The sequence below is a fragment of the Heliconius melpomene genome, chromosome 7 (genome assembly GCF_056956725.1).
Source record: "Heliconius melpomene rosina isolate 202511_hmr_F chromosome 7, ASM5695672v1, whole genome shotgun sequence".
Lineage (NCBI taxonomy): Eukaryota > Metazoa > Arthropoda > Insecta > Lepidoptera > Nymphalidae > Heliconius > Heliconius melpomene.
Genome location: NC_140395.1, coordinates 299,465 through 324,714, shown reverse-complemented (window position 1 = coordinate 324,714; position 25,250 = coordinate 299,465). Strand labels below are relative to the sequence as shown.

General features: G+C 35.7%; 2 protein-coding genes across 6 annotated transcripts in view; one reads left to right on the top strand and one right to left on the bottom strand.

Moving 5' to 3' along the window:
• Positions 1-898: 898 nt before the first annotated feature.
• On the bottom strand, positions 899-13,779 carry YME1L (ATP-dependent zinc metalloprotease YME1L). 4 transcript variants are annotated; one of them, XM_085188827.1, is made up of 15 exons: positions 13,621-13,779; positions 12,994-13,534; positions 11,342-11,488; positions 10,665-10,797; positions 10,060-10,168; positions 8,811-9,021; positions 8,203-8,303; positions 7,576-7,704; positions 6,222-6,551; positions 5,592-5,674; positions 4,979-5,079; positions 4,122-4,264; positions 2,625-2,731; positions 1,470-1,676; positions 899-1,008 (listed from the first exon to the last, which is right to left on the bottom strand). In XM_085188827.1, exons 1-14 carry the CDS (start codon positions 13,654-13,656, stop codon positions 1,526-1,528), a joined length of 2,322 nt encoding a protein of 773 aa, XP_085044953.1. In that variant the 5' UTR covers positions 13,657-13,779; the 3' UTR covers positions 899-1,008; positions 1,470-1,525. The 4 variants fall into 4 exon arrangements, with proteins under 4 accessions (XP_085044953.1, XP_085044954.1, XP_085044955.1 ...); XM_085188828.1 differs by having other exon boundaries at positions 10,060-10,162; XM_085188829.1 differs by having other exon boundaries at positions 13,006-13,534.
• A 1,385-nt stretch (positions 13,780-15,164) lies between these two features.
• Positions 15,165-25,250, top strand: part of da (transcription factor daughterless) — a 61,229-nt gene continuing 51,143 nt past the window's right edge. For both annotated transcript variants that reach the window (XM_085188882.1, XM_085188880.1), the window contains exon 1: positions 15,165-15,252. In XM_085188882.1, coding sequence (XP_085045008.1) covers positions 15,171-15,252 — 82 coding nt within the window. In that variant the 5' untranslated portion in view covers positions 15,165-15,170. The remainder of the gene's footprint in view (positions 15,253-25,250) is intronic.

The following is a 25,250-nucleotide window of genomic DNA, read 5'->3' as shown; positions in this document are numbered from 1 at the left end:
CGGTTGTTAGACAAGCTTGCGCCATGTCAGCTTGGTTGTTCAATTTGTATTTGGATAGCTGTCTCCAAGGAGTGAAACAAAGTGATATAAGAGTGAAAGTTGGTGAATGTGAATTGTCTGCTGTACGCAGATGATGCAGTGCTCGTTGCATCATCAGAATGCAAGTTGCAGGCATTGGTATTCTGAAAGGTGTGAAAATAATGGTCTAAGCCTGAATTCGAGTAAGACATAAGTTCTGGTATTTCAACGAAATGAAGACGTCCTCTCTTCATGCAATGTCAGTGTGAGTGGTAAGATATTAGAACAAGTGAATGAGGTGGTATACTTGGGCAGTATGTTCAGTAGAGATGGAAGATACGAGATGGATGTGAAAAGGCGTATTGCTAAAAGAGCTTTAGCTGCATTGATGAGACGGCGAAACGTCAGCACAGCTGCACGTTTGACCGTACAGAGCAGTGTTGGTTCCGACTTTGTTATATGGCAGTGAAACGTAGGTATTACAGAAGAACGAAAGATGAATGCCGTGTAGATGCGACCTCTTCGTAGGATATGCGGGGTCAGCTTAGCTGATCGAATCCGAGCGAGTGCTGAATTAAGAAGAACGTGCTCAGCTGGTATGGGCACGTCGAACGAATGAGTGATGAAAGAATGGCAAAAAAGATTATGATGAAAAAGTGAGCGGTAAGAGAGGTAGGGGGAGACCTCGGTTGACCTTCGAAAACAGTATCAAAGATACTGGAGGAAGGTCACGTAAAAAGCATGAGGATCCCCCGGAGGGCATAGATGAAGAGGTTGATGACAGTGGACGAGGCGACAGAGGTATGTAGAGACCGTAGCGTTTGAGATTAAGCGTGAAGCTATGTATGTATGCATGTAAAAGCATAAATAAAACAATATGAACATTATGCTTATTTTTATTGGCTTTAACGAATAACAACGCCGCGAGGTGTCGGTCGCTTCGGCTTGTACACTTAGATATTCACTGCTTGTGTAGTGTCTTTCTTCTTTCTGTAAAAAAAATATAATTTAAAAACCGTTCAATTGTGAGTCGGATACGTTAAATAAGGGTTCTGTAGCAATTTCATGATAGTGACGAATTCAAGTTTGTGGACTCATTTTGACTTCTTTGACATTCTGACAAAAATGAACTACACATACAATTTAGTATCTTTTTTAATTTGGTTTTCGTATTTTTTCCCTAATTAATATCGGACGGTGGAGAGACAAAAGCGTGCAACTGTAAAAGCGACGGTTCGGTCCTACTCGAAGGAATGAAATATTTAGTATCCTCATTTCCTCGCCTCTGGTAACGAGGAAAAGCGCGGCGTTGAGTTGCGCAATTCAACAAGAAATGCCCTTAGAATTCGGCGGAAAGTGGTTAATGGAAGTGTCTTAACACTAGGTTCCCTCTGCCTACCCGCAATGCTATATGCACAATGAGCAAAAATAAGTATATTCACAACACTTACCTAAAGAATCCTAATTAAAAGAGAAGGGTACAGGTAACCACTAGTGTAGGCGTGTGCTACGCGGGTACAGCGTGGGGTAACAGCGGGGACGCGGGGTTCGGGGGATTAGCGGGGTTCACAGGGTTGGGGTTCTCCTTGCGTTTGTCCATTTTTACTTTTTCTCCGTTCATTATGGCTTTTATGTCGTCGGCGTCGAGTGTTTCATATCTGTAAAGATACGTTTTCTATATTAAAATCATTATTTATAAAATATATTGGAGACGTGACGGCTGTGGATTCGATTGCCATTAAGAGGAATGAATTGACTATTTTTATTTTTTTGTTTTAATAACAAGATGAGGCGCGGCGTTGAAATCCGCTACGCAACTGCGTGTTGATTAGCGGACCTCAACGGCGCGCTAGGTAGAGGGAATCTGATGTTAAGGCACTTCGTTCCCCATTAAGAAAAATTTTACATAAATTAGATATGAAATAACTAAACATTTTTCTGATACGACATTTTTTGTAACATGGCGTAGGGTCACAAAGTGTGTCTGTAAATATGACTGGTTGTGGGTTTGATCCCCACTCGTGGAAATGAAAACTTTATTGAAATGTCTATTTAAATGTATATTTTCGTTTCTTCGGTCTGGCGTCGGGGCATAGTTCGGCGTTAAGTTCCGCCACTCAGATATAGGGTGAAGCTGATTTAATTTATTAAATGTACAACAAAGAGGGTAGTCGTGGCGCGGGGGCACAAGCGTATGACTGTAAACGCTGATGAAATATTGAATATTTTTATCTTTTGCGTTGCGATTGAGCGCGGCGTTGAATTACGCTCAACACGCAATGTCTACTGAAGTCGGTGGAAAGTAGGGAGCGGATTGTCTTAACACTAGGTCCACTCTACCCTGCTACGTGCGGAAACAGCGCGAAGCTGAAAAAATTTTTATTGCATAACAATATAGCCATACTAAAATATCTAATCATTTTTCTCTAAATATCATTAAACAATATTAAATCGTAAGGTAATCGTTACACTAGGTAACCTCTGCCTACCCTATTGCTGTGCTGTGTACAGGGTACAGCGTGAAGCTGTATCCCAGTATTCGTCAAGTTCAAGCGGGCGAAGCCGCATCCACGTCGCTAATATATAATATAATCGTAAATACATACTTGAGTAAGGCGTCGGCGAGGGCGCGGTGTTCTCTTGCGTGAGCTTTAAGTATGGCTTTGGCGCGCTCATAACTTTCTGACAGGATTTTTTTTATTTCTGCGTCCACCTGATGGAGGCAAATTTAGGTACTGTCCATTTACTGATGATAATGTCTTTTCAAACGTTATTTAGTGATTTGGTTTTATTTTTTTTTTCATTTAATTATTGATCATTGGGTTTGGCTTGAAGGACCAAATAATGTTGTAAATAATTTTTTTTTTTGTTTTTATATATATTTCACGTTGCATTCTGCATTAGCAGCGTAGACAGTGTAAAGCCTAGTGTTAAAACACTGCGTTCCTCACGCATTGTCTACATTTAAACACATTGTGTATTGAGAGCTGGAACTTAACACCGTGTTGTGTTTAGTGAGGTAGTGCTCACTATATAAAACATTTATACGCACTAGTCCGCGAGGAAATGAAAATATCTGTTTCCCCCGAGTGGGAATCTACCACAACCGACAAAGGTCAGACAATGCTTTGACAACATTCTTTTCTTATTTACTGTTTTAAGGTTTAGCTCGAAGGTCTAATTAATATTGTAAAATTTATTTCTTGTTTATAAATACAGATACATTTTCAGTGTACGTGTAGTTTATACGTGTTTATACAATTACGACACACGTAGACGAAGTGAGGTGTCCTAAATTTAGTCACATAAGGTATAGCGCGCACTAGTGACTTTTCCGTCACTGTCACCGTGTACATTACACTTAATGAAGGTGCGCGCATTTGGATACGTGACAATTGGATGACTTTTTGTCCGCGGAGGACGGCAACACGCCGGTGACGCAACTGTCACCGCGTCCATAGATTTATATGCCCGTGCGCGCATTAGCAACTAAATGTCACTTCGTTCCCCCTCCCCCTTGCGGTTTCCATACTAGTCGTCTTCCGCATAAACATGAAACAGCAGCGTGTTGCATTGCAGCACCGAATTTTTATTTCAAGAATGGCGTCAAGTTCATCACCAAGGCAAAACGTGTGTGTTTTCATGAAGATGAAATAGACAATGACAATACTGATTGACGAAATTGAGTTGAGGCCATTGTTCTATGAGAAATCCCTAAAGGATTATTCAAATAGTAATTTGAAAGCCAATATTTTCTACGTTTGCTTTTTTTTCTATTTCTTAATATAAGTGCACAGACAACCATCTCTTCGAGATCCATTTTATCAAATTTAAAAAAATTCGTCACTGTCATCGCAAGTGCGCGCAGTGCGAAAAGTATGGTGACATGTCAGTGACAAAAAATTTATTGTCACCCTGACAAAAGTCACCAGTGCGCGCTAGCCCTTACATTTCATAATCTAATATAAAAAATATAAATTCTGAACAATTGTAAATTTAGTAAAGTAGTGTAGGTGTAGAGTAGTGGTATATTGTAGTATATATGCGAAGTGTGTGACGTCGTCTTTAGATGGTGTTAGAGAATTGTCGGTGCAGCGTCTCACCATCTCGCTGGTGCCGGGCCCGAGCTGGTCTCCCTGAGCTCGAGGGGGCTCCAGGGCTCGCAGCCCCACCTTGTCGCTCATGCCCCACTCGCGCACCATGTGCCACGCTATCGACGTCGCCTGCTTCAGATCCGAGGAAGCACCTACCATGTCATTTATATTAAAAATCTGAAGAGCTTGTGTTCGAACGTGCAAACTCTAACTCAGGAACTGATGGTACAAATTAAAAAAATATATTTTCAGCTGAGCAACCCATTTACCGACGACTTTATGCTATATTGACGTCCGACAAGAGGTAGGTAGGTCCTAGGAATTTCCTCGATTTTTCTACATTTATAAAGAAGTAAAAATGCAAAATAATTATAACTTTGTAATAAAATTCTACAAGTCGTTAGGTTCATTGACCGCTGTGCCCTCTATTGTGGTGCCCTCCATGCTTTTTTAATACCACTCACTACATACATAAGCTCCAAATTTTTTTAAATAAATATTTTATCCATCGTATTGGCTGTTTTTATGTTACATTGATAGATATATTATATTAATATTAATTATATTATATAATATTAATTTAGGGTCATAGTGTCGCAGTTACACATTGCCTAAATATAAACACAACAATGATGGTTGTGTGTGTGTGTTCAAATTCTACTTGAAGAAATGAATTATTTTTCAGTTCCTCGTTTTGATAAGATGACAAAAGGTCAAGCGTCAAGTACCGCAATTCAACACGGAAAATCTCAAAAATTATGGTGGTATTTGGTGTGTTTGGGAAATGTAGTATCTTAACATTAGGTTCCCTCTGCCTACCCTGTTACATGAGATACATAGAAATAGGATTACCAAAAACTCCTCACCAGAAGTGATTTTATCAGGTCCAAAGACCAGCTCTTCAGCAGCTCTACCACCCATCATGGTGTCCATCATGGCTAGTAACTGTTGTTTAGTTACATGGTATCTGTAATTTGGTTAGTTAAGTGTTCAATTGAAATTATTGGCTTAACATGTCTGTTGATAGTAAATTAGTTAAATATTTTAAAATTTTGAGAGAAAAGAGTCTAGACTCTAGTGTTAAGGTACTCCACTTTTAACATAAATTTGAGACACTGCATATTAAGAGGACAAGATAAATATGGACACTTCACTTTATCTCACTATATTTGGGAAATGAAAACAATTAATTCTCCCGTGGAGTCATTAACGAATCCACAGCCATCACGTTTTCAGTCAAACAAACCGGCAGTAAAGAAAGATGAACAGGATAGGATGAGAAAGAAAGCCTCACAAGTTTAATAGTAATTAAAAATGTTACTTTGTTTCTTTTTATCTTACACAAAAATAGAAAATACAATCTTAAACTTTCAATAGATATTTAACAAATGAATAGGATTCTCTTTCTATAGAGTTTGAACCCACAGCAAAAATATTAAAAAAATACATACAATAATCAATATAAATACATCTACATACCTCTCCTTGGCTGGTATATACGCTGTGTGTCCTAAGGATGGACCTCGGGGGATGATTGTCACTTTGTGGAGGGGATGAGCATCCTGAAATGCATGGGGAAATATATCAAACAAATACATATATTTATGTTTAAATATCTTATCTTTAATACACAGAGTGAAAGCATATGCGCTTCTTTTACGCGAGTAGCAAATAGGGTAAAATATTGCAAACCCATACCTAAAAAAAAATTAACAGTTTGGACGTGTGACGCAGTTACGAATAGATACCAATAATGTAAACATCTACTACTACAAAAATCCTACTAAACGTTGCCAAACTGGCATTTTCTTTTTTCTTCATTCACATACCAGAACGAGAAATGGAAATCTTTCGTTCTGTTTTACGCAATTACCTATTTTTTATAATAAACCTACGCAACGTTCAACTTCACCGCCAACACCTACGACTCGACTTCGTAAATGACGCGTGTGCGGTGGTGTCCCTTTGATAGGTTTGTGTCTGTGTGCGTCATACTTAACTTGTATAGAATAATAAGTGAAGAGAACCAACCCCCTCAGGGTTATACCCCGCTTCTCACTTATTAAGCTCCTTTCCCACCTTCATTTATTTATCATTTACCCCACCCACCTTAGTATAATAAGCCACAACAGCATGTCCACCCTCATGGGCCGCAGTAATCTCATTGGCCTCATCATCAGGCAGCCTAGTTCGTCTCGGAGGACCCATCAACAACTTATCACGGGCTGCCTCCAGATGCAACATATCCACTGCAACAGCTCCTTCAGCTGCTGCCCTCACAGCAGCCTGGTTGACGAGGGCCTCGAGGTCTGCCCCGGTGAGGCCTGTGGTGCCTCGCGCCAGGGCCTCGATGTCTACTGCGGGGGAGGCTGATACCCGGGATATGTACATACGGAGGATTTCTAGGCGGCCCGTGTAGTCCGGTGTTGGTACTGTTACCTGGAGAGAGAAAAAAACAAATTTAATAATAGTTGTTTCCTTAAAATGATAGTTTTTTTAGCTTCCTCTCGTATATTTACAGAGACAGCAGGTAGGCAACAATAGGTAGTTAGTATAGGCGGAGGGACCCTAGTATTAAGACACTCCATTCCTTATTTTCCGCCGAATTCTGGAGGCATTGCGTGTTGAGTAGCGGAACTCAACGCCAGGCTTTTACCTTGGTGCCAGAGCGAAGAAATGAAAATATATTTTTTTATAAATATTTTTATAAATTTAATAGCGGACGCGCGCAGCTTCGCTTGCTTATTTAGGGGTGAATTTTAATAAACCATTAAACACGTGTTCAATGAAATATTTTTTATATAAATATTTTAGTCTAAATTTCAAAAATCTAAAAATCGGTGGTGATTTAAAGATTTTTCCATACACACTTTCAACCCTTTATTTCCACCCTTAAGGGGAGAATTCTACAAAGCCAATTCTACAACACACATTAATTAAATACTTTAAGGAATCTAAATTTCTAATTTCATAAAAATTGGTGCCTATTTGCCATACAAACTTTCAATCCCTATTTCACCCCTTTAGGGCTAAAATTTTTCAATATCCCTTCTTAATGAATCTGGACGATTAGGAAAGTAAACATCTGTCCAAATTTCACGTTTCTACCATCAGCAGTTACGGCTGTGCGTGCGTCTTACCTCAGTCAGTGAGGACAAGTCCTTTTATATATATAGATTATGAGGATCGAACCCTAAATCAGTCTGAACCTGACTGATAGCACTTGCCATGCCCCTGTGGCACGACTGGCCTGACCGTAGGATTGGATAACGTTAGAAATAGAAATAGCTTTTTGTGCGCACCAATTTATACTCTACTATTTTTTATTATATAAAGATTTTTTGTAAAATAAGACTTACACATATTGTGTATCAGATCTTCTACATAAAAAAAAATTTAATACAAATTAACTATTTCTATCAGTTAATCTCATCATCAGGATTGGAAACCCCACCATCCTTACCTCCACATCAAACCGTCCAGGTCTTAACAAAGCCTGGTCTAGGTCATCTCGTCTGTTGGTAGCACCTAGCACTATCACACCTTCGTTCTGATGGAAGCCATCCATCTCTGATAGGAGCTGGTTGATTGTCTGGAAAAAATGCAAAGAGGAATTGAACCTATGATCTTTTTAGAGAAAAAAATATGTTTAATATTTTTAACATTAATTTAAAGTATTATTCCATATCCACATTTAGGAAGGAAAAGTTTTTCTTTAGAAAAATTAAAAATTAATGTAGCAGAATTTGGGGTTAATAAACTTAATGTTCAGTTTCCAAGAGCCACTGGTTCAAATCTTAATATGTTAAAATTTTTATAAATTATCTAAAAAAGTTAAAACAATATTTTGAACCTTAATATACAAATTCCTTAAGACCACCACCAGATGAGAATGGTGTTTCAATTAAATAATTTAAGACTGATGGTCTTAATGGCACACTGGAATAGCATCTCACTGTAAAATTGACAGTTGTGGATTCTATCCCCATCTGAGAGAAATAAAGAAAATTTTGCGTTCTCTCTTAAGCAGTGTGGCGTTAGTCTCCGCCATTAGCAATACAAAATAGGGACGGAAAGCTACAAAAAATACCTGATTAGCATAAGGATGTAGAACACTGTTAGTCCTTTTGGCTCCGACCGAATCTATTTCGTCTATGAAAATTACACAGGGTGCTCTTTCTTTTGCCGCTTCTAATAAAGAAAAACAAAAAAAAATGTTTTTTTTATTTCATAAAATATAAAAAATCATAGCCAATAAAAGATAAGAATAAATTTTGTTTTTTTTTGTTCGATTGCCACTCGCGAATGCGAATGAATTACTTAATATTTTTATTACCTCGCTCTGGTAACGTTGCAAAGTGCAGCGTTGAGTTCCGCCACTCAGCAGCCCAATGCCTTGAGAATTCGGCGAGACGTGGGGAACGGAAATGTTAATGGGAACGAAGTGTCTTAACACTAAACTCTGTTTCTCTCTGCCCAACCTGTTATGTGCGGGATACAGCATAAAGCTAAAAAACAATCAACATAGTCCTAACTTAATTTTCACAACGAAAATATTCACACATCTCATTTATATAATACCGATAGGACGTAGCGTTTACGCACTCTGCTCTCACTACTTGTAGATATTGGGCTAACTGGTTAAATAACGTAACTTAACGCCTTCTAAATTTTTTTTTTATAAAATAAACCACTTACTAAACAAATCCCGCACTCTCCTCGCCCCTTGCCCCACCAGTATCTCATCGAACTCAGGACCAGCGGCATGGAAGAACGGCACCCTGGCTTCACCAGCCACGGCACGAGCTAGTAGGGTCTTGCCTGTCCCAGGAGGTCCTACGAGGAGCACCCCCTTGGGCAGTTTACCCCCCAGCGAGGAGAACTTCTCTGGGGACTTGAGGAACTCCACCTGGGGAGGGAAAGTTGATATAAAAAATCTAGCAACCTAAACACTACTTAAATGCAATTACTTAACTAATACTATACATATATTTACATAGCCTTGTAGCCTATGTGTTATTCTGTGCTGCACATATAAGCAATCTTACTGTAAACATTCACCTAAATCCATCCTCATAAACTTTCACATCTATATATATAAAAGGACTTGTCCTCACTGACTGAGGTAAGACGCACGCACAGCCGTAACCGCTGATGGTAGAAACGTAAAATTTGGAGAGATGTTTACTTTCGTAATCTGGACATCCATTAAGAAGGGATTTTGAAAAATTTTATTCCTAAAGGGGCGAAATAGGGGTTGAAAGTTTGTATGGAAAAAAAATTAAATCAGCACCGATTTTTATAAAATTTGAAATTTAGATTTTTAAAAGTATTTAATTGAACACGTGTTTCATCGTTTTCTAGAATTCACCCCCTAAGGGTGCAAATAAGGGGTTGAAAGTTTGTATGGAAAATTTTTTAAAACACCACCGATTTTAATAAACTTTTAAATTTAGACTCTTAAAAATATTTCATTGAACACATGTTTCGTGGATTATTAGAATTCACCCCTAAATCAGCAAGCGAAGCTGCGCGCGTCCGCTAGTTTATAATATGATCAAAAAAAAGTATCAGAATTTGAACCTGCTCCCACTGGGTGATTGTTATTATTTGGACATGGTAAATAGGGTTTAGCTCATCCTGGGCTTCCTACTAACTGCATCCTCTGGGAGAGCAGAACTTTACTAGGGACTTGATTAAAAGCAAAAAACTTATTATATATCAATTATTTTTTTTAAGGCATTCCATCTAATAAAATGTTGGTTAATTTTTTGTTTAAGTTGCGTGTGGAGTGGCAGAATTTAACGCCGCGCTTTGTCTCGGTACCAGGGCGAAGAAATTAAAAATATTAAATATTTCATTTCCCAGAGTAGGAATTGATCAACCTGTCGCGGTTACCACTATAACCACTCAAGACTTTTAATACTTATAACAAAATGGCACTAACCACATCCTTCAGCTCCTGCTTAGCCTCGTCAGCGCCTTTCACATCGTCAAAGGTCACAGATATATCCTCAGGGTCCACCTCCACCTGGTTGCCGAGCTGGATCCTGGCCATGTTGAGGTATTTATACTTATTATATGGTAGAGAAGGACAGTGGGTTCAAATACCATTAAAATTACCATAGACATATAGACCTTAACTTGTAGGTTATATTTGACAAAAAATTGAGTGTTAAAAAAGTGAGTGTTTTAACACTAGGTTCCCTCTACTCTACAGCACAAAGCTGAAGAAGAACCTCCATTTATTATTTTATGCCCATTTTATAGTAGACCATTACTTTGTCTTATAGGTAGAGAACATAATTTGGATACTGCTACTAGCTACTAGCTGGCTTCGATCGTTTGCCGTTTGTGTTGAGTTGCGAAACCCTACGCCGCGTTTCGACAGATTTGCATCATCAGAGCGATTAATTTTGACTTTCTCCAATTCATTCCTCCAAATGCATACATCCTCCACAACCACAATGTTTACAGTCACACACTGAGCCACGACGGCCTGAAGTTTAAATAACAATTTAAAATCGAAATAGAAACATTAATTAAAGTTACCGGAAAACAGTTCCGCTCACAGACGCCATCAGACTGACGAAAATGGCCAGAAATAATACAATAGTAAGCAATTGTTGTACTAATTTGAGATATTTCGACGCTTTAGTACCGCGTACGTTTTCTGGATGTGAACCTGGGAACCAAAAATTTAAAATATTATGTTGAAAATAAATAAAAAATTATACTTTTCCGGTTTCGGCTGTCGTACCGCAGAGGCACAAGCGTACGACTGAACACGCGACGGTTGTGGGTTTGATTCCCATTTGGGGAAATGAAATGAAATAAATATGCCATGTCATGAAACTTCGGCGGAGAAAGGAAGTGTCTTATGGGTAACAGTTTCTTTACACTTATAGTATATTTAACCATTTTGCAATGCAATTTTTTTTTTGCTTGGATCCAACATTACAATATTGTAAATATTTACATAGCATAAAATGCCACAGTGCAATAGCACAATGTCTGACAGTAAACAGGACCGTGGTGGATTTGATTCTCTCTGGGGAAATAATTATGTACATCTGTTAGAAGTGCCTAGAGTAGATCCCAAAAAATTTATGGTGTATGAGGATTGGATTGTCTTAACACTAGGTTTCCTGTACTTATTCTGCAATATGTGGAATACAGCTTCAAGTATAATGAGTGAAGTGCATAATTTGTAATCATTTCTTACAAACCTGCTAAATAACCTTCTGCAAATGCAATTTTAATTTTATCTTTTTGCTGATGAGTTAGCATTGTGTCTTCGTTCAGAAGTTTCTCAAGTCTTGGAGCCACATCGGGACCTAGAGTCGGTTTTTCAGCATTTTCTTGTACATTTAGGCCTGGAAAAATTATATTATTTAAATTTATTACTTAGAGATACTAGAGCAGATAAACGGTAGCAAGATGGTTGTGGTGTTAAATCTTAATTCAATGGTCTTTATCTTAGAAACTATTATAAACACAAATATATTGAATTTACATTTGAATCATATAACTCGTTATTGTAAATATCAGATTAATGTATTGTTATAATTAAATTATTTTGGTTAAAATAATTTGGATAAAATTGGTTCAATATTTCAGCATATATTTGAACACTGCACTATGCCTTGTTACCAGGGCAAGGAAAATGAAAGTATGAAATAATTCATTCCCTTGAATGGTAATCAAACCCACAATCTTTGGGCTTACAGCAATATTCTTGTGCCCCTGCATAATGACGTCAAATATTATTGATCCAGATATGTCATGTATTATGATGTCATGCAAAATGCATAAGCATCAAAAAAGCTTGCAAAAATCTCCCCAAAGAGCTAATACAACAAAAAATATGTTGTAACAAGATTATAGGAATTTAAGCCACAAGCACTTGAACAAGAAACAAGAGTCCCACCACCAATTTATTATTATGTTTCTAAATAATGAACAATTATACTTTCAGATTAGTGTTAATAAAATAACATGATATATGTTACTTTACTTACAGTAGAAAAACGATTATCCGGCCCTCAGTTATATGTATTCGTTATTATCCAGAATATCAACCACGGTTATAATTTAAAACAATTATAATAAAACCTATGAAAATTTATATGTATGTAAATGCATACGTAATTTATATGTGTATAAATTGTATGTTGGAAAATGTTAATAATTTTTTAATAAACATTGCTCTTCATTGATATATATATGTTGCTTTTAATAGACATATAACAATGTTGTCCAAAAAAAGAGCTTTTCTTTATACAACAATTAGTCCGGTTAATAGAGTTTCTACTGTACTTATTCTTATATGAAAATGTTATAAGGTGAGAGTGTAAGTGGAGAATTAGTAAGAATAATAATAAGCTCTGTAAACATTAACATCTAATTTTCAAGGGAAATGATAAGAAAATATCTTTATGTATGTACTGTTGTTATGATTATTATTAACAAGTTTAATGCAGTCTAATATAAATATACTCGTGAATTACATATACTATAATTTTAATTTAAGTTAAGAAATTGAGTTATACTGGCAGACATTAATCCTGCTTGTCTTACCAGAGAAGCAAGAAGCAATAAAATGAAAATACTTTATTTCCCTACTGAGAATCAAGTTTATAGCTGTCATGTTTACATCTTTAGTCTCATGTTGTCTTACTGCACCACAACTCACACAATGCCTCAAAAATTTGCAGTACTTGGGATACAGCAGGGTAAAGAAAATATTTAGTGGTCTCACTTGCAATAAATGTTAAAATATTTCTATAAACTACATGAAGATGTTATTTTGGAATGACATACACCAGATACGGATGACATGTTGCGCCGAGCACATCTTAGTACACACAACTATACTGACCGAAGAACTTACGCAGTCTATTTATAAGATTTGGGTTCCGCTTCAAATCCGCATGAATACCTCTCTCAGTTTTAAAACCTCTGACTTGTACATCGTATTTGAATGAGTTCTCCTGTATGCTCTTGGTAAGTAAGCCAATAAAATTGTCAGTGAAACTAAGCTTTTTATGTTTGCCTCTAAGGTCAACAGTGACTGTAGGTGTCGACCATCCATTTTTGTTCTTTTCAAAGGAATTGGACGAGATATGTGATATTTTTCTAACTGATTTCAGATTGGGTATGTCTTTTAAAACACCTTTGGAGGTCCCCACGTGGTCCACCAGTGAGGCCACGGATCGTACATCGATTTTACACATCTCATCTACAGCATTCTTATCAATATGACGTACGGCTTCCTCGAGACTCTCCGGGCAGATTGTTGCATCATACACAAAAACTGAGCTCTCTTTACCTTTCACACTCTTATTTCTAACATTGTTATGTTTTCGTTGTCTAAATAAACTCGAATAACGTGAAGATAACTGGCTAAAACTAATAAGAATCTGCAATAACAAAAGGTTATAATGACAAACTGTTTCCAAGCGATTGTCATGTGTAATACAATATTTAATGGATAAATAGCACTTGCCTGGTTTTGTGTGTTTATAGAATTCAGTGAGAACATATTACATGTATGTGATATATGTTTTTATTTGTCTAAAAATTGCACTTTGTAATTTTGTAGGCAAGCTTTTATAAGTCCTGACGTCAATCCGCTGAAAAACATGGCGAACTATGACTCGAGTAACATAGATATCGATACTAGATTACACAAAAATATGAAATTGAAAATTAATTTATAACAAACTAGTGCGCCAGTGCAGGGCTACGCCCGCTTGAAATAGAAATATTAATAAAGAAATTGAAAACTAAAGATTCAGTCAATTCAGAAAAACAGTTGTAGATTGATTGATTTCTCGGTATATGGCGTTTCGAGCGTGCCAGTTGAGCACAATTCATTTCGCCAATGTCACGTTGTAAGGAAAACACACGAAGGAAATTGACCGGTAATAAAAAAGATAAATATACACAATTATAGGAAATGGTCTAATGTGCCACACTGAATAGCTGATTTAGCGCAGGAGTCTGCAGATTCATTCCCACTGATTTCAGAATGTCCTGGAATCCACATCAAAGTAACATCCAAACCCTTTAGATGACAAGAGTACAATTCTTTACGAATCCTTAAAACAATTGAAGATCTCAATCTACTATAAAATGGGCTTCCCTTTAAGGCCATTAAGCAGCTTAGTGAGTCAGTCAAAAATAACCGTCTGTTTAAAATTGTGGAAATGTGTAAACAGGACTGTTGTATAAAATAACTGTTACGGCAATTAGGAAATTTGTCGAACTAAATACTTTAAATTGACATAACTTTTTAATTTATGAATTGATTGTAATAAAACAAATCCTATATATTTTCGGAAGCTTGCCAAAATCCAATATTGAAAACCACATCATTTAGATGCGGGTTTCGGTTAAGTCGATTCTGAAATTAGCGATTATAAACGCACAGACAAACGAACAAACAAACAAAAAAATTTCAAACTCATTGTTTTGGGTTCTATTAGGTTAATAAAAGTTTCCAATAATGTTTATTTTTAAATATCTTCCAAGTACAGACACTGACTATCTTACGATTTTATTATAAGTATAGATTACATAATAAAATAGGTGAAGCAAAATTAAAGATAGAGTGACTATTCACTGGATTTTTCATACCTTTTCCGCAAATTTTGAAATGTGCGCGAATCTAAATGCTTAGATTTTTATTTTTCTAAAAAATCCTAAAAATAAATTGTTCATATTCATCTACTGGGCTAGTGATTCGATTAACATATTATTTATTACCGTATTTTATATACGGTTCTTAAGCCAACGAATAACAATAAATCGAATGATATCTATGGATTGAAGTTTAAAAACAAATAATACTTCATATATAGTTAGTAATGACGCTATTATCAATATAATAATTCAATTCAATCGAATTGATCCAATTTATTATTTTGTAAGTTATTTTTATATTACTAATTTTTTTTAAATAATTTATTTATTTAAATAACAATGCTTTCAGAACGTAAACTATTTAATTTGACTCTACTTACTCTATGGTATATTTGGACAGTAAATTCCAAAATGGCGACGAGCGATGACGAGCCTATGCATTTATATGAAGTATTTCAAAACTGTTTTAATAAAATAGCAAATAAACAACAAGGTGAGTGAAATAATGCATACAGTGGCCGTTCGCGCGTTCCTCTAACGAACATTTGCGGTTAAGTGCAGTGTTTCATTGTGAAATTCAATCGAAGTGTTTGCGTGTTATGCCATATTATATTCAGTGTAGTAGCGGAGCAGCATTTTCACAAAATTCAACAAAAACCGTCGTGTTGGTTTGTTAAAACCCGTTTCTTTTCAATTGTACATGTACAAGAGGCGGACTGGTGTGATTATTTATAACTTATTGGCGCTATATAGTCTTACAAAGGCTATGTTTTGGTCGGACAGACGATTGTCAAATATGCTGTCCATTGTGCTCGCTGAGCTTAATACAATTCATTTATTCCTACATTACTTATAATTTTACACCTCTTCTCTGAACTCTAAATTACACATTATATTCTAAATTTATGAAGCAACGTGTCTCTACAATTCGCAGTCAACAATGGCGATTAAAGGGAAGCATCGTTATATTTTTTTATACACTTTGAGCTTAACGCGTCTTACATATACTGAAAGCGTGTGTCGCGATCCAATATAGATCGCAAATTACAGTTTTTTATGTTCTCTTTACGCTTGTGTTTACAATTAGAATTTGTTTATTTACACGAACACCGCGCTCCGCGTATTAGGACCTACTATTGTACTATACTATATAATTTTGTATACTCGGTAAAGTTTTTTTACATAAACAATTGAAAATTTAAATGTTTGAAATATTGTAATGTAAACAGTGGTGGGAGATAACTACTGGTTACTATACTTGCTGTGTGCTATCAAGAATATATTATGTTTACTGATCTTTTTTTAATGTTATATATAATCTTTGTTTATTTCTTATTTGTAATCTACCAAAATAATCACATGGAATTAATTTTATAATTATGCATGTCAGCTTTGTGTTATATCCCACATATAGCTTAGGCACTATTAAATAGAACCCAATGTCAAGTCACTCTATTCTCCACTTTCTGCTCAAATTAGAGACAGTGCAAATTGTGCAGTGTAACTGAAATCCGTGCTGTATCTTAACAGAGTGGTGGACCAGCTTCACTCTGTTGTTTTACCGAGTTCTTCTAAAACATATTTTTGTCACATACAATGTATGAGAATAGCATCTTTAACATGTTACCTTGTTGATTAATTACAATTAACAATTTTATACATATTCTAGGTCAGAGTTGACTTGAGTGATTAATAAAAGTAATTTACTTTAAAGTAACTATTTGAAAAAAATAATGCTTTCTGAGAACAATGGAACAGGTTGATATAACTAACTATGTAGAATGATGTAACCATTTTTGTTAAGTACACTTTCCAAATCATACTATTATTTGAATATATGTATATTTGTGAAGTTTCCAAAGAAGAAAAATCTTTTCTAATATTCTTTTATTTTAAAACTTCATGTTTAATAAAATATATAGAAAACAAAGTGAGTAATAGATGTAATTTCTACATTTTCATGGAAAATATTGGCATATACAATTTCATGTTCAATTTTGAGGGAATAGAAATTGCCCTAACTCAATACAAATCTAGGTTAAATAATATAATATAAATAAACCAAAATACCCGAATAAACTATCCGGGCAGGTACCGTCCTGGAAGCTATCGGTTGATTTAAAAAGAGACAAGACTTCAGTAGAGAAGGGCCATAGCTCCGATGGGAACAGTGCCCATAAATGTTTAAAACATCCACCACATCTGTTTATAGTCCACCGAAGAGGAAAATGTAAATTTTATCCTCTGACGGAGTGAACAAAGTTGCTATAAGTTTACATTCATCATATTAAGATCAAGGCTGGTTTTGATTGGCGCAATAGAATCTATTAACTGTCATATCAATGTGGTATTTATTGAATGTGGATGTACTGTCTAATACACACATTTATCTATACTAATGTTATAAATACAAAACTGTATTAAAATGAAAATACACTAATGTTAAATATACTAATATCCGGTACTACTGATTTATTTTTCATAGTCTCAGGGAGAAAGGACATATGCATTATATCAATTGAGACCACTTAAAATGTTATATTTCAAAGATTTGTTTTATCAAATGATTGTCTCATCAATCTGCTATTTGGATTTGAAGAATTATTTTTATTTTGGACAGTCCTTTTGTGAGGACAGGCTACAAGCTATATTGTTCCAGGGTTGTTGTTGTTATTGTTCTCTGTTTATGTGATGTTCACTTTGCCAATGTCGTTTGGAGAATTATACTAGGGTTACCTCCTACATTTATGGTATATCATGTGTCATAGACCAGTTGTAGATATTTATATTTGACTATGGTGGCGAACCTTCTGGAAAAAGCTGCATAATCATACAACAGGACAAAGCAGAGAAAATTTAATGTCAAGGCAATGGATTTTCTATTTTCCATATGAATTTGAGACATTGCTGAGTGACAGAACTGAATATTGCAATATATCTTGCACAAGTATGATATAAAAGTAATTCATTTCCACAAGTGTAAATCCACAATCATTGTGTCTCACTGTGCCACAATGCCTACTGTAATATGTAAAAATTAAAAATATTGTAAACAAAAAACCACTTCTTTTACTCTTACAGCATGGTAGGAGGAATCTAATGTTAAAATATTCCAATATCCACTTTCCACTGAATTTCAGAGACATTTCCTGTTGATTGTTGAACTCAATGCCACATTCTGTCTACCAGAGAGGAAACATGATAAAGAAAACGTAATCATTCATAAGGAGGGATCGAACCCACAACTCCAACTAACCCACTCAGAAAAATATAGTAAACATGTATAGAATTATATTTTGAAACAAATATGATTAAAGTATGAAATTCAAGTCAGTTTTATTTGATTGAAGACACCTGTGTTAATAATGTAATAACATGTTTTTATAATATATGGAAATTAGTAGTAGGGAAAAATGCACTTCTCTTAGTTTACTTACTAATTTTAATGTAGGATAGTTTTTTGATTCTGCTTCACTCTGTATCCTGCGTAGCCAGAAGAATCTAGTGTTATGACGCTTTGTGTGTTAGGTGTTAGGTGAGATTACATGGGCGCGAACTGAAAATGAATCATTCGCCTAGTGAGAATATGCTAACATACATTTTTTGGAGAGTGGATAACAGTATCTTGACACTAGGTTTTTTCTTCATAGAGATCTTCTATTGCTCAAACTGAGAGGAAAATTAGTACCTACCTATTCAAAATTGGAACCCCCAACTCACCATATTGCCTAGTTTTATTGAAACAAACAATTATGAACTAAATATCTTTGGTAATAGTCATAAAATAAATTCTTCTAAAATGAGTCAAATGTATTAGCTTTGTTTGTTAAAGCTGATTATTGACATATATGGTGATCCAGTAAAATTATGAACTATTATTATATTTTAGCCAGTTGTTCCAAGGTTGCCTCTGCTCTGCTATGTGTGAGCTAAAATGCGTGCACCTACAAAAATGACAAGACGCAAAAAGTGAAACAGATTTTGCGGCGCTGAGTTCCGCCACACAACATCTCCCCTCTGCCACCATGCATAATTCTTCTATTTTCCGCAAATAACTGTACTAGTACATATATATATCTTCATGCTTTTTCTTACGCAAAAAGCTTTCTCACAGGTTTCTCTAATGAATGTGGTCAAATTATATTATGTCCGAGCAATCAGTGCGTGTTCATCTCAATGGGATTGTACCCTTTTATGTTGTTAGATGTTGGCCTTATATTTTTATGAAATTGTTGTATGGCACAAGTTGTAGGAGATTAGTGTTGGGATTTCCATTAGAAAAAAACAATTTTACGCTTTTTCCTGCCTAGCAGTGACAAGACAGTCCATCCCCTTCTTACTAAGTAAGAAGTCCCCTTTTTAGTAAGTTTTAATTCGGACATGTTAGTTTAGTGTAGGTTCTGATTATACAAACTAAATTAGATTTTTATTTCATAGTTAGTCTCTAGTCTAGGTTACACTAAATTCTTATCACTCGTACCAGGTGTTCAGTTTCACAAAGGATTGTGACATATTTTCTACCTGCAACTTTGAATACTTTCCATTTATGTACGGAGTCTTCCTTGTAGCGTTATTTAATATTTTGCTAGCTGTTTTCGGGCGAGTTTTCTCCCGTCATCAAACGGAAATAACTGAATTACATCAATTACTGGACTCTTTAATACAAAAATAATTTCTCAAATTGAACCAGCAGTTCCTGAGATAAGAGCGTTCAAATAAACTCATCAGCTTTAACTTATTAGTATAGAGTGTAATATAGAATATTATTAAATTTTTATTCTATTAAAGTAACCTAAATAAAATAAGGAATTGTGTTGGTTTGGGTGAAGAGTGGTGACCACGGTGATCTGACTTTAATTTCCGAAAGAGACATTTTCCAGCCACTGCCTTGATCGTTGGACAAACTTTCAACTCCTACTTCACCCCTTTAGGGTTAAAATTTTTTAAAATCCCTTCTTAGTGGATGTCCAGATTACGATATTAAGTATCTGTCCAAATTTCACGTTTCTACGCACAGCAGTTACGGCTGTGCGTGCGTCTTATCTCAGTCAGTGAGGACAAGTCCTTGTCTTCAGGAGTAATTTTAAAGACGCTACTTCACCTGTTGTTCGTACTTGCTGATTATTAGATAGCTATTTACAGTCTATTAACTTGTTAAACACTGCTTGCGACACTGCTTCGCCTGACTTCATGATACATTCTAATTGCGGAAGGTAACTCTGGTCGCATTAGTAATAATTAACAGGATGTAATATAACCCCCAGGGTATTCCACCCAGGCTGGAATAGACTAATGCGTTCAAACAAACTAAGTCCGTGGTCACGGATAGACTACGTAAAATAGTTTCATTTAAAATGTGTAATAATCGTGAGATATTATTAATAGGATAGTAGTAGAGCAGAGTGACTGAGTTCTCCTTTTGTATACCAAAACTAAAACTAAGGAATATTTAATATGAATTATTAGGTTAATTTTAAGTTATAATATATTATATTGAACGTGCACGAGCAGTGTGCGGTCAGGCACGTCCAAACCGCTCTACGCTCACTCACTTCTGTATATGATTAATATTAATGCTCGTTAATTAACCTTAAATGAACTAATTAAAAAATAATGAATAAATAAAATTTTAGTTTGAAGTGATATATGGCTAATGTCTATGTAATTTATAGTTACTTTGTTCAGTTCAGTTTGGTCAGTTTGCTTCGTCGTAACTCTGGCTACTCTATGTACAGGACACAGCGTCTCTTGTCGTCTCCACCATTGGCACCAAATGATCAGTACTGCCAATATCATTTCTATAAGCGGCCGTACACTCCAGCCAAATACGGCACGTCACGACTCAAATTAATCTGGCGTGTTTGTATGTCACTATACTGTATATTCTATATATAAATAGATTCTGTTTGTAACAACTTGAAATTTGTTAGTTTGTATTTTAGCCATAAGCAAGTTACAATTTTAAGATCATCATCATCAATTATCACAAAATCATGTAAATAACATTTTATTTATTAAATAATTGGACATAGGCAAAGTTCTACACAGAGTCCAGTTTAGAGCCACAACATTGCTTGCCGAGTGGCGAAAACCAACGCCGCAAAATGTCTCAACGGATTAAGAAAGCAAGATCAACTATAAAATATAAAAACAAGTTGCCATAACTCCTAAAGTTATTTAAGCTCACTCAATTAGACGTTGACGGCATAATTCACACGGTGCTCGGTGTTCATTTTTTTCCATATAAAAACAAGTGGTTTTTCTGCGATTTTTAATAAAATTTGTTTTTATTTTTATGTGTTATCTTTGTTTTGGTTTATTCTAAAAGATAGAAAGGGATGAGGGTGGCTGGCTGTTTGTAAGAACGACGGTTGCGAGTTCTATTCCATTCTAATCCTTGGGGAACCTAGTAATAAGAAAAAGTGATATTCTGGCACTCAAAACGCAATGGCTCGAAAATTGTACGTTATGTAGAGAACGGAGTGTCTCCATTCTTTCATCTTACCTATTTCTGCTAAGAAGTAAGATCATTATAAGATGCTTAGATTTTAATTGCTGCACAGACATTGAGATTTTATATTATAAGTCAGAAAAGTGTTTTATGACATTTATATGCTATATATGTAGGTACCCGGTGGCTGCGTCGCCTATAATTCAGAAACGGGGCCGAGGTCGCCCATTCGATGATAATTCACTAATCATTTATATCATCGTAAATCAAACTCTTAATTGAGTTACTTTTGTTTGTATTTGCTACTTTTGCCAGAAGCTAATTTATATTGTTTTTTTATAATAAAAGGGGATGATCGGACACGACAAATGTACACTACACGGTGCATCCCGCAAAAGCGGGGTTTGCAATATTATATCAGTTAAATTGGATGATACATAATAACATTTAACTGTGCATCACTGATAACCCGCGGGTTACTACGTACCTATCCAAGTTGTATACGCGCTGACCCGAAATGTAAAAGGTTATCGTGACGATACTTGTATAAAGCAGTGGCAAGTGTCCTACTTTGGAACCAACCCACACCTATCATAAAAGTAACAAAAGTAAAGCACTTCAAAATTAAATGTGACGTCATATATAGGCCTAATCAAGTGATTTATTTCGACAAGTTTTCTAGTCTATTTGATTGGTGAAACGAGCCCAGGCGTGGCGTGGTTCGATTCCCACTCGAAAGGTTAACGAACCAAAGCCTTCAGAATTTGGGGGAAAATGAAAAACGGAAGTTTTCTAATGGCAACAGAGTGTCTTAACAATAGGTTTCTTCTGCCTACCTATGTGCGGGATTTTTTAAACATGACATGTATTCGCCACGTTTGTCCCAGATAACATATTCTAATTCATTTATTAAAATTCATATTAAATCGCATTTGTAATACGCATCGAGTGCTCCCATTGGCCGCTGCAGAGGCGGCACCTGATCAAATAAAATGATGGCGCGAATATTCTAAATTATATATTGACATTGCAACTTATAAAAAATATGCGATATATAGAAAGTTATTTTATTATTGTGTATTCGACTGTAAACGTTGCAATTGTGCTTGTGGATACGGTTTCCAATCGGAGGTATATATGTCTTCATGTCCTCGTTCCGGTAGAAAGTAAAAATTGTGCCGGAATACTTCCTGAAACAAAAAAAATGAAACATTAATAGTTATGTTTTAATATTATGTTTTGGTTTATTTATTTACATATACAAATGAACAGTTCAACGACAGGTCAATAAGATAATTCATAATGTCGGTATACAGACTGCACAGTGAGACGGGAGTGACATGTCATATAATTTGATGTTAAGTGGAACCTTCTAGCAAAATACTGATTTATAGTGGAGACTATAGTGAATATTTACCTGTCTGCCAACTACGCAATGTATCTGTATCTGTAATGACCAGATTAATCGTAACATAACACCGCACTCTCTTACTCTCATATCTACTTTCGTATGGAGGATAATTGGTGTTAAAATAAACACACATAACTTGTTGATATGTAGTGCGTGAGTCATTCTACTTTTAGTTCGTGAATGGGTTGCAGTGGAGGCTATGAAACTAGTTTGATTTTTAGTTTAGTTTGTTGGCTCTAGAAGGTGTAAATTAAGGACATATTAAAATATTACTTTTTTAATAAAAAAATACTTTCAAGTTAACGTATGTTGCGAAGCGAAACTCACCGCCGCTAGTCGTCTTTTTTACTACAGCGAGGAAATGAAAATAACTTAGTGTACCGAGAGAGAATCGAACCCGTAACCTCCGCGTCTACAGCCAGACTCAATTGAGTTGTATTTATTTAGGAGTATAAACAGGTTGGGTCAAGCGCGGGCGACCGGTCGTGTAAATATTAACAGCTTTTTGGGTCTCTATTTGATCAGGACTCCCATTATTGCGTTGTAGTACTTAATTGGTAAATGATTTAGATTTAAGAGCGATGCGATAGACAGAAACGCAACAAAATAATTAAAATAAACCTGTGAAATGCGAGTCAGACTCGTGCACCGAGATCTCCGTACCAATTTCAGGATTGTAGGTCAACTGGGAATAAGGAATACAACTTAATTTTATAAATTTAGAAGTTTGATTTTTTTACGGCTCCAAGAAACGGTAGAGCAGAGTGTTTGATATTTCTCGCGTTCCTGAAAAAAAAGGGTCTTGATAGTCGGGCATACATCAAAGTGATTCTATAAGGGTTCATGGCAGTGCAGAGAGTACCGGGATGTATCTAGTCACTAGTCTGTCATACTACTACTGTCATATTAATTAACCGGGTTGGCTTGGCTACGTCGAAACGCGTGTCCGACACGTGTAACAGTAACAGTAAGCTTACGTTTTTAATATGGGGCTGATATTGGTTAAAAAACTGTATAACATTTTGAACGGATTTGGACTTGACTCCGCGTTTTTTATTAAATGTCTCCTTGTGGTGCGGCACGATTATGGGTTCGGTTCCCAGTCCCTCAGGGAACAACATGCAGTGAGGTTTTCCGCTATACTCCGCCGGCGCATGTCCGACACGTGCACCTCGGTTCAACGTCAGGCGGCGATTTGTCAATGTTATTAATTATGGTAAAGAAATATTTTTATTGAGTGTTAAACAGGGGTTGATGGTTTGCGGATTTTGTTGGGGGGTAGCTTTTGCGTATTCGGGATTTAAATGTACGGGTGAATGTGTTTTGTATGGATGTAGCCTGTTGTACTTAAATATCTGTTAGATCATTTTTTTCAGCTTCAAGCCTTTTACCGTATATCTGGGATAAAAAGGGGGTGAATAAATTGTTAAGAAACTTCTTTCGCTGCTGCCGAAGCCGAAGTTGCCGAATTCAACACCCCATTTTGAAATGAGATCCTACCGCTGTCACAAGCCACAATTCTCTTTTTCAATTTCATAAAAAAAAGATTTTCTAAACAACAATTTGACACTAAACTGAGCATTACCTTCAACTTATACTAGTTACAAGCGAGCCACTTGAACGACTCCCATCGACGCCACTTCCACGAGTCATTGAGACACGTTCACCGTGAAATGCGCGTTGATTTATGGGGTCCCAGACCATTGATGTGCAGAGGGAGGGTGGGCATGGGGTGATGGGGTAAATTATTTACACTAGGTGCGATGTTATATTGGGACGTGATATATACATATCATATAATGAGATGCTATATACTAATAGGTTGTGATTCCTATACCTTCCTATTCGTGTGTTAGGCTAGCAGGGTATTCAATTTGCAATCTTTTTAATGAAAAAGAAAAGTTACATAACTATAAAAAATATGTAATAAAGAGACTTAGCGTTGTTTTCTTATAAGACGATGCTGAAGATATATTTACAAGCTTTCCAACCAATTACTCATGTATATAGTTTTTTGTATGGGTGGTATAACCTATAGTCAACTTTCTTGTATAAATGTAACAAAAACCTCTTTTTTCAATATAAAAATGACCCGAAAAGAAATCGAATCCACAACCACTGCTTATGCAATCACATAATTGTAACGGCATAATGCTTATATACCTATTTACATGATAATTTAATAGCTTCAATGCAGTAGGTAGTTAATTGCACTAAAAGTCCCTTTCTCAGTTATTACGCTATACAGCAATTGAGTATCGTCGTGCCTTATAATTGATTCGTTTGATATATGTAGGTACCTACGTGAAAGTGACCTTGTAACGCGAATGTCTTCTTCGTACCAGTAAGTACGATAAGTCCCGGGTTCGATTTTGTAATTAATTTATGGCTCAAATTTCTGTAATTGAATGTATTTTGATATGTTGAAGTGTTTACTTTTTATTTTACACTAAACAAAAAAAGTGTATTTCTATATTAAGAGTAAGATGAATTAATTTGATCGAACAAGCTAATCTCAATAAATATTGGTACAAATTGATAAAATGAACAATCAGTCACCGAGGAAGTAGAGTAAAAATAATCATTTATCCATAATCAAAAAGTTATTTAAATTAAAGTGTTTTAGAGA